The 11,307-nt window shown below is 33.5% G+C and overlaps 1 protein-coding gene across 1 annotated transcript; it reads left to right on the top strand.

Annotated features, from left to right (window-relative positions):
* The first annotated feature begins 531 nt into the window (after window positions 1-531).
* Window positions 532-10,496, top strand: LOC124543661 (spondin-1-like). Its single transcript, XM_047121922.1, has 7 exons — window positions 532-881; window positions 6,028-6,239; window positions 6,520-6,624; window positions 6,750-6,929; window positions 7,163-7,419; window positions 9,119-9,267; window positions 10,216-10,496. The coding sequence occupies exons 1-7, from the start codon at window positions 683-685 to the stop codon at window positions 10,407-10,409; spliced, it is 1,296 nt and encodes a 431-aa protein (XP_046977878.1). The 5' UTR covers window positions 532-682; the 3' UTR covers window positions 10,410-10,496.
* The last annotated feature ends 811 nt before the right edge of the window (window positions 10,497-11,307 follow it).

Genomic DNA, 11,307 nt, shown 5'->3' with positions numbered 1-11,307 from the left:
ATTAGCCGAGCACCTGAGCCCTTTCGTTTCCATACAATTTCGTTCAATTTTCTCCATCTAATATTATTTATTGGCTAAGGCCTTTTTGTATTGTTTATAGAAGATGATTATTGTTTATGACAAATATCAGTAAAACAAATACAATTCACGAGTACCATTTTTAAATGTATTGTTTAGTATAATAAATATTGTGTTTTTTTTTGTTTTCTTTTTTTTTTATTTAATTTATTGATCATTTTTAAACATATACTTATATAAATATGTACCTGGTTTTATATCCTAAATTAGCATTGTGGGTGAATTAAAATGATTAATATTATAGTGGTAGATAATTTAGGCAAGCCTTATATTATAAGTGAGATCGAAAGTACGTGTTTTGCGTTTCATAATATGATAGTAGTATTTTAAATTACTCATTTTGATACAAATGTGATGTGTTCAGAAATCACTTCGCTCTAAATCGGACCGTCACCCGGCGTTTATTTCCGTCCGTACAGCATGAGAACTCAAAATAGAAAAGTCCACCATCTCTCCTCAGTGGCGCAGCACGCACGCGAAACTGAACTAAATTAAAATACCTAAACTAAACATTTGCGTGTTTACGAAACCGTGAAATTAAATCCGTCTCCTATTTTCAAATTCAAAGTGTCGAATAAAAAGTGTGAAAGAACTAAAGCGCTTAATGCGTCCGCTCTCTATGATGGCACGACCACAAATGGCGGCCATCTTGTTTTTATTTGCCACGTGGCTCAATTTGGCTTTGGGGTGTGAAATTGACATGGCTGTTTATAAAGTGACCATAAAATTTTTGTGGAGTGAAGAAACATTTCCTAAAGATTATCCCTTATATCGGCCTAAGGCACAGTGGTCGTCTGTCTTTGGTTTGTATGTTTTTTTTTTAATTCTCTTTGGTTGGTCATAAACAAAATTTACGATTACAAAACCGTTTCGGATACAATGTGTTTGTTAAAAATACAACCATTGATAAAAGTTTTATTTATCCTTTACGAACGGTCAACGCGGCGAGATCAAAAACGTAATACGAAACAATAGACAGGACGTCCGCTAATTCATTTCGCTATATCCAAAAAACTTACTCATCAACTTCATCGAAGCGGCGATTACACAAAAGTTCCGCCTCCATAAGCGAATTTTTTTGTCGAAAACATGCCTCTTCGCCGGAAACTTTTATTTATGTAATTAGAACAATCGAAAAGACAATCGGTGGAATGCCTTTGGAGGGGAACTAGAAAGAAGTTTTTCTTTTATCTCTGAAGATAAGTGACATTTCGCGGCTTCTCTCGTTCGAGATAGGGCGATATTTATTTGTCTTTACTTTTGCAAAGGGAGATGTTATCGTAAACGCTCTATTTTACCTGATCGCTCTGAGACATCAGCTTAGGCTTGTTTTAGATAAGGTTATTGAAACGAAATTGAAAGCTTTACTTAATATCAAAACTGAAAACACTTTGATGTAATCGAAATGTATATTTTACACCAAATTTTCAAAATTTAATTTGTTACATATTTCAATATAATATTATTGAATACATAATAATAAATTACTATTTAATTTTAATTCGCTATACATACTTTCATAAATGACAAAGTTCTAAATCACTTATTTGATTAAATTCTACATATAAATATGTAGAAAACTAGAAAATATTTCACGCGAATGATTCGTCAAGAAACAAAAAGTGTTCAGATATGCGTGAACCTAAAAATAAAACGGATTTGACTCAAAACGGTACAAAAAAACGTCAACCTGTGCTTATGAGCGGACGAGTTGTCTCTTTCGAAGCAAATAAAAATAAATAAACGTCAAACTGAGATGAAATAAACACAGGCGAAATTTAAAACAATTAACGACTACTCGTGACACGAAAACATTGCGAATTTTATTATGAAATAAGTTGATATTGAATTATCTGATAGGAAACGAATCTTCGAACACGACGCTTTGTGAGCGGCATTTGTTCTTTTTTCGAGAGAAATCCTTTTGTTTGTTTTCAATCAAAAGGGCCGAGGACTTAGGGCTGTGGATCATTATTACGAAATAATCCTTACTAATATTGTACATCCGAAAGTGTGTTTGTTGATGAACATTTTTAAAAGTATGAGAGCAACGAAATGGGCGTTTTTTTGGATTTGAATATTTTATGTACCATTGGTTGACATAGTAAACACATTACCTAACAAAATACGATTTGGTATATAATAGATTTGTAGTGAATTTGATGACGCTAAATTAATTTAATAGTTGATTGTAATTTTACATTAGGTTTATTTAAATTTGATAGCCATTTGTGTTTTTTTTAATTACATCGGTTTTTTTTATATAAAGTTTGATAGGAATAATTAAAGATTTCGAAATATAACGAAAAAATCGTATGCAAATGCCTTATTTTTCCAAGTTAAAAACCTGCACGGGATACATTGATTGTATGGTCTTAAATGACGGAAAGGATTTTGTTAAATATTCGTTAGACTTTAAATCGTAAACATAAACCGTCCACCTCTGACAAATAAAACAAAATGTTTTTGTGGTATAGCTATTGAGCATAATTTTGCGATTCTCCCTTCATAATAAAACGACTAAGCGGATTGTGACAAAATCAAACTCCTTGTTTGGATGTGTATATGTGAGTATTCGCATGTGTCCATATGCCCGTTGTTTGTGTGTGTGACCGCAGGACCTTTCGATGTGTGCGTGTACACCCATACATGTATACATTGCCATGAATTGCCTTTATCGTAAATCAACATAAATAAAGCCACTGAAAGTAAAAGAATATCAAAAATATAAAGCATAATGTTTTCAAGTTTTTAATCTGTAGGTCGTAAATCTAAAAATCATAATTCTTTTGTAATGTTTACCTTGAGAAGGAGATATCGACTTCGTACAATTGTTATCGTATCGTTCTCGTTTTTCATTATTTTAGAAGCTTACATAATATATTACTGTTTTTGACTATATTTGGAGAAAAATTTACTCTTATCGAGAAAAGCTTGATAAAATCCCGGTGCCAATTAAGTATAAATTGTGGAGTCGAGATGGCCCAGTGGTGCATCTTAACCGATGATTGCGGGTTCAAACCCAGGCAAGCACCGCTGATTCATGTGCTTAATTTGTCTTTATAATTCATCTCGTGCTCAGGGGTGAAGGAAAACATTGTGAGGAAACCTGCATGTGACAAATTTCATAGAAATTATGCCACATGTGTATTCCACTAACCCGCATTGGAACAGCGTGGTGGAATATGTTCCAAACCTTCTCCTCAAAGGGAGAGGAGGCCTTTAGCACAGCAGTGGGAATTTACAGGCTGTTGTTGTTGTTGTTGTGGAATTAAAACTCGGCATCGACGCGTCTTATACTGCAAATACAATAACTTAACATTCTATCTCTGAAGGTCTATTACCGAGGGGAGACAGGAAGGGGTTCTAATATATAATAACATAATTGAATACGTGGAATATTTTCTTTATACGTGTATTATGGACGTCCACTGTAGATGAGCTTCAAAATATTAAATCTTGGACATGTGAAAGTGTATACTTTAATATGTATTTCAAGGCATTTGTATGTGTAGTGGTAAATAATGTAACTATTTTGTAATACTCGGTAATTAAAATGGTATACTCGTATTATTATTTTAGCTAAAATAGTACTTAATATATACTTACTAGTTAGTTGCCCGCGGCTGCTCTCGCATTTTAGGGGTTCGTTATCACCCAAGGCAAAGTAGTAACATATGTTCTTCCTTGAGATTCAGGTTTGCTTCATGACAAATTTATTTATTTATTACATATGGCACACAAGACATATAATAACTGATAAATATCTGGATAATAAATTACAAAGTTCGAAGATTAGTCACACCCTAATATTTGTGTACACATCAAGCAAGAATACATTAATTCACAGTTAACAAAGTCTGAAGCTATTACAAGTAAAAATTAAAGAAAAAAAAATTCACAGGAATATTAAATTTATGGAGAAATTAGGCAATAAGTATAAATAATAGCAGAAAAAAAATTATAAATAGATTGAATTCGTCAAACACCTTCTAAATATACGAAACTTACTCTCGAAAATGTCAATGTAGTCATTATTAGCGGCAATATCGTTGTAAGTACGACACATTCTCGCAATGGGGTTATAATGGCATACATTATTTAAATACGGATTGATATTAAATGTTTTAGTATTTCTAAATCTGTAGTTTATATTAAAATTGATAGTGGACAATAAATCTTGACAATCAATACAAATTTCATCAAATTCGGTTCATTGGTGTGGTGTGATATAGCAACAGACAGACAGAGTAACTTTCACATTTATAATATTACTAGATTAAAACACACAAATATGGAGATAGGAAAATGATACAAAACTATCTATTACTTTATAGTAACTCTATAATGCTTAGGCAAGACACGATAAATCAGACGAAATAGTTCACAATGTTCTCATATTCTAAAATTAATTGCAGTCATAAAATCGAGGCACACTACTCTCGTGATTGTAAGGAAATATATATCACTTTCATTATGTCATGGAAAATTTTCGACATTTTCTTATAATATGCCCTTGGGGGTAAACTGAACTAGCTACGGAGTTCGGTAATAAATACAGCAATAAATCTAGATTCTAATTTTGTATGTTCGTATTTGGATGATTTATATTATATGTACCTCAACTTTGAAAAGTTTTGAGGCACCGACAGCTATAAAGATAATAACAAAAAAGTATCGCCCGGAAAATGCTACAGTTTTACTGTAACATATAATATGATATACATATATATATATAACTAACTTGACTTTGTATTTTTTAAATGTTGAAAAAGAGTAACTGCTGAGTTTCTTGCCGGTTCTCCTCGGTAGAATCTACTTTACGAAGCGATGGTAGCTTCACTTAATTGTAAAATGACGATTCAAAAGTACTTGTAAAAGCCAACTTGAATAAAGTTTATTTTTACTTTGATTTTTTTTTATTTATGCCAATCGTAAGTGAGCATCTACGTGAGCTCTCATTTTAACATATAAAAAATATAATTGTATTCCTTTATAAAAAAAAAAAAACGGAAATATACTAAACCACAAGTATTTGACATGTCACATGATCAAAGATTAACAACAGAATGACGATGAAAATCGCTGATACTTGAATTAAATACAAAAGCGCTTTATCTTAATTAGAATATTTCCAAATCTGCTGGTCTAAGCAAACTTATATATCCAGAGATGGCCCAGTGGTTAGAACGCGTGCATCTTAACCGACGATTGCGGTTTAAAACCCAGACGCATTTATGTTTATAATTCATCTCGTACTCGGCGGTGAAGGAAAACATAGCGAGGAAACCTGCATGTGTCTAAATTCGAAGATCGTGGTTCACCAACTCGCATTGGAACATCGTGGTGGAATATGTACCGAACCTTGTCATCAAAGGATTCAGCTCAGCAGCGGGAAATTTACAGGCTATCGTTGTTTGTTGTTGTTGGCAGACCTTACTTAAAATTCCTTCTCAGGTTTTAACGAAAGTGAAAAGAACATTACACCTAATATATGATATTCTTCTTTCTGAACTGGTTGTAAATTTTCGTGTGAATGAATCCTGTCCTTTGAATGCTCTTAGCATAAATATTTAATAAACTTGTCAACTTTGACTTGGATCTGACTTTAATCCAAATCATTATTTATTTACAAGTGTGACGAAATTTAGCAAACCTTTTGTTTTTTAGAGCTGAGATGGCCCAGTGGTTAGAACGCGTGCATCTTAACCAATGATTGCGAGTTCAAACCCAGGCAAGCACCACTATATATATGTACTTAATTTGTGTTTATAATTCATCTCGTGCTCGGCGGTGAAGGAAAACATCGTGAGGAAACCTGCATGTGTCTAATTTCATCGAAATTCAGCCACATGTGCATCCCACCAACCCGTATTGGAACAGCGTGGTGGAACATGTTCCAAACCTTCTTAATGGAAGAGGAGGCCTTATATGTTACTTTGTTTTTAGGCCAATCTCACAACAGATCCTACAATCTGTACCACATAGATGAAGTTGCGAGAAAATCAGTTCGTAATTTTGCCCAATTTGGAAAATTGGATGAACTGGTACAAGAAGGTGATGAGGATCAGAGAGTTTACGACCAGTTCTCGGCTCCATCAGTCGGGGACGGTACAGGTGAAACTGGTAACATGGTGTTTGTAGATGGAGATCATAGCTTAGTAAGTAATTTTGGTATATTTGATTAAAAAAGTACCAATTGAATTTAGAATATGTTTAAGCTAAATTTAGATATATTTTTGTCGTCGTACTTAATAATCAGATATTTCATATACGTAATGTTTCTTTAGTACTTTAGTATTTTAAATCTATATCAATATAATAAATGTGAAATGTAAAGTAACAGAGGATTTGATTTATATATTTAAATAACTTTGTTACGAATAGTGATGTAACTGAAAACACACAAAAACATATTCAAACAGTCAAATCCGCATTCAGATTTCAGTTATCTCTCGTATGATACCTTCGCCTGATTGGTTCGTTGGAGTAGACAGCTTAGATCTGTGTATCGATTCGTCGTGGATTGATGAAATTACCCTTGATGTAAGTATAAAGTTTAATAATGATTACAAATTCTTAGATATTGATCTTAAAATGTAAGAAAATAGGTAAAACAATTTAAATTTCCAAATGAAATGAAATAAAAACTAGGTATCGTTCGATTTTAGTTGGAACCTCTGGATGCTGGAGCAGCTAGTGGTCTCACTTTCACATCCCCACGCTGGGAAACCACTCCACCAGATCCTGTCAGTAAGCACGGCCCTCGTCACCCAAATCATCCAGCTGCTGGTTTCTATTACCCAAACCTAAGAGAGTTGCCGGCCATTGCCAGAATAGAAATTTCTAAGGTAATATAAGGTATATAAAATATACTATTTAAATAAAATTCAATTGATTCCCCTTTTAAATTGACTAAACTTCTTCTAATTAAATTCAAAAGTTGAGCGAAATGCTGCTAATGAACTGAATTGTTAAGAGAGAATAATACAATGCGATTGTATTAACACGTATTGTATTTGTAAATTATATTAATAAAATTTCACTTTTTATGTTTAAACTTTAAAACATTTGTGTCAAATAGGTGAAAGAATATTCAACAAAGCAACTAAACGATTTAGCTCGGAAGGAACTTCTCCAAAATTTGAAGTTAAAAGACAAACGTAAAGGTACCCCGAGGAGGAACGTAAATATTGTCGAAAATTATCTAGAATCGGAAGGAGACGTAACTACAAAGAATTACGTCGATCAACTTAAGGATCTCGAAGAAGATGCGGCTGACATACCAACATATAATTTAGCCGACAACAATGTCATTGTTGTTACTAAACCTCCAATTACGTAAGTAACATACTGTAAATAAATTTATAATAAAATATAGATTAATATGATAAATGTAAAAGTAACTCTGTCTGTCTTACTGTCTGCGGTCTTTCAGGACCGATTTGCTGAACCGATTTTGATAAAAATTGTTGGAAACAAACTTGAACTCGAAGAAAGGACATATGCTACTTTTTTGCCTAACATATGACAACCAACACCCTAAAACGCAAGCAAAGCCACGGGCGACTACCAATAAATTATCATTATACTTAATGACAAACGTTAACAATTATCCTGTAACGCTTTAAAAGAATATTTACCAAATGATACATAATATATGCCGTTGTTTATTTAACAAATGAACTAAGGGTACATATATATTGCAATTTAGCTCCAAATACTATTGATAGTGATCTGCATACCTCTATCTGTACTCTCTCAAAGCCGATATTACATGTTCGACTGAGGCCGGTCGCTTATGCCTCCGGTTGGTTGACGACAGAGGCATCGCTTGAATGATCTTGGTAGTTCTGATCAATCGTATTAAATGTTATCCAAATATCACATACCTTTACGTCCAATAAGCAAACCGTCAGTCTGAAAATCATTGAGTAAATTATTTGGTAAACTACTACGTAGAACTCGAGATAAAATGACATAACACATTTCTGATTTAATGATATGAATTGAAAATTAGATTTGATCAAGACAATTTATAATGTATTCCTTACAATTTTTATATGTGTGTCGTGTGTGTGATTTACACATGTGTTTAATGGATAATTAATGTTTATTATTGTTAATAAATATAGTGTATGATGAGACTAGCTGGAAAAAAGTATTGAGTTAGTAACTCCTTTGTGGGGCAATGTATACTGTTTTACAACAGGATCCCAATAAATAACTGTTAAAATAAATACTGTTTCAATTGACCATCAATAAGAAAGTGTAATGCTTCTATATTGAATAAAGTAATTTGAGTTTGAGTAGTACTTTGATTTTATATCAACTGTTGGTTGTCCTACTGAAAATAAAATTGAAATAAAACAATATCTATTCACTCAGAAAAACGTGCGCTTTACGTTAAATTAATCTCGTTTTAATAAAACAAACATATCTAATATTTGGCGAGCCTATGTCCAGCAGTGGACAAACATGGGCTTCTGCTGCTGATGATGATGATACATCTGCTTCCTTTACTCTAAGTTTCCAATACAACAGACATCATATAAACACGAACAAAAACAGAACGACGATTATTTATCGAGTCGAGATGGCCCAGTGGTTAGAACGCGTGCATCTTAACCGATGATTGCGGGTTCAAACCCAGGCAAGCACCGCTGTTTCATGTGTTTAATTTGTCTTTATAATTCATCTCGTGCTCAGCGGTGAAGGAAAACATCGTGAGGAAACCTGCATGTGACAAATTTCATAGAAATTCTGCCACATGTGTATTCCACCAACCCGCATTGGAACAGCGTGGTGGAATATGTTCCAAACCTTCTCCTCAAAGGGAGAGGAGGCCTTAAGCCCAGCAGTGAGACTTTACAGGCTGCTGTTGAATTGTTGATTATTTATCATGAAAGAACGTGTCTTTGTAATTGAATCTTATAAAATCAATTCGGTAGTTAAAAAATCATCTTGATACTTTTTTTCAGATTTATACAATACAATATACAGATGTGTAATTAAATTCGCCTTTAACTCGTATTTTCAGTACAACGACAGTTCAAGAATTCGATAGTCATCTGAAGAATATGGATGACGTCGTGCTAGCTGTGGCTCACGGCAGGAAACTTGGATTGGGGAAGCATCTTCCGAGGCATTTTAGATCTCGTCTACATCACGCTGTTAATAAAATACAACGTAAGTGAATAATACTTAATAATAATTTGCTTGGTTTTGTCATTTGGTAGCTTCATATTTAATTCGACTGTAAATGACTATTTCAAAATTCTTGAACACGTTCAATGCGGAGCGAGGTCTTATAAGCCTCGCAAGTCTCCCAGAAACAGATTTGTATTTATTTATTGATTTTGAATTTGATTTGATGCCTATTGAAAACCGAAGCGAATATGTTCCTTCTTTACAACGGGGTCTCTATAACCACGTAACGCACTGAAAAAATAAAATTCGATCGCATCATATCATCACATGTCATCGAGTTTTAGTTTCCTAAACGTTACGGGGTCTAATAAGCCCCGTACCGGTATTATGATAGTTTTTCATACGAAGCATTAAACGCCCAGTAGCGCAGGAAAAGAAATAAAAAAAATGATGCCGCAGCCGAGGTATTAATGGGCATAATTTAATAAAAAATATTTTGATTTTGATTTGAACAAGTTCTGAAATATTAAAATTGCGATTATGATCTATAAAACATTGGTCACCCTTGACCTTAGCAGTTTCTTAGGCTGCGTTCACACAAAAGTTGGTGTGAAGCCTAATATACACATTCTTTTTTGTAATCATTTGATGAGAATTATTTTTTAGTTACATTATGTTTCCGTACTAGCTGCCCGGGACCTTGTACGCGTTTGAATTTAACAAAATGAAATATGATTGTAGCCTGTGTTACTTCTTATTATATCGGTTATCTGCCAGTGAAAGTCTCGTCAAAATCGATCTAGTTGTTCCAGAGATTAGCCGGAACAAACAAACAGACAGACAGACAGAAGAAAATTGTAACAAATATTATACATATGCATCAAGTATAAAAGGGTAACTTTAATATTACAAACAGACACTCCAATTTTATTATATTTAGATAGATAAATGTTTCAGATGTACTTACATTGTATTTTATTTCATTAGCTGAAGACTGCCTTGTATCGGAATGGAGTGATTGGACACCGTGTTCTGTGACCTGCGGTTTCGGTGATAAGTTTAGAAGTCGTCGCGTCGTGAGAGAGAAGACAAAGAACGGTCGCAAGTGTCCCTCTCTAACTGACAGGCGTCACTGCGGCAATATCAACTCTTGCGCGCATATTGACTACTTCGAATGGTGAACGTGTATATATAAAACATTTTTTTTTAATATTCTCTTAAATGTTACACTAATTACCTTGAAATAAGACTATAAATGATTAACAATATTTCTTTGTTTTCTTTATTATACTTTTAAAAATTACATTTATGGACACATATTGCAGCGATTGACGTTAGTTAAGATTTCTTTAATTGCTTTGTAAAAAAACCGAAAGAAAGAAATGTGAATAATTTTAACTACACGTAAAAAACGATAATGCTTGAACAAATGATTTTAATGATATAGTTGGACGTGCAAATGGGCCACCTGATAGTAAGTGGTCACCACCATCCATAAATTATGGTGCTGTAAGAAATATTAACTATTCCTTACATTGTCTATGCACCACCAATCTTGGTAGCTTAGATATTGTGCCTCTTGTGCCTGTTACACTGGCTTACTCACCCTTCAAACTGAACCACAACAATACTGGGTATTGCTGTTTCGCGGTAGGATATCTGGGTACAATGAGTGGCCGGGTACCACCCACCCACACAGGCTTAAAAAAGCCCTACCACCAAATAAGTAAAGTAATGTAAGTGACTTCGCAAATAACATTAACACGTAGGAAAGTTAATAATTCCACTTGAGGTCTTGTTTATAAACCAAATAAGCTTAAATGTATGAAGGCAAACGTATTAGAAATCTCGTTATTTATACATGAGGACCGTCATAAAGCGGTTGAAAACTTTATAGCGGTCAATTCATCATCATAAAGACGGATAAAATTACGATTTAATATTTAAATATTTTGCTTTATATTAAACAATCCTTTTCGACTAAATTGGGAAGTCTCATAAGTCCGTTCGGGATCATATTACATAAAATATTTAATAGTTCACATACAGTTATGTGCTGGGTTATCTTATTAAGGCAAG

Source organism: Vanessa cardui, chromosome 3, assembly GCF_905220365.1.
Source record: "Vanessa cardui chromosome 3, ilVanCard2.1, whole genome shotgun sequence".
Classification (NCBI taxonomy): Eukaryota; Metazoa; Arthropoda; class Insecta; order Lepidoptera; family Nymphalidae; genus Vanessa; species Vanessa cardui.
The sequence above is the reverse complement of the archived record's forward strand: the minus strand, read 5'-3'. Positions and strand labels throughout refer to the sequence as shown.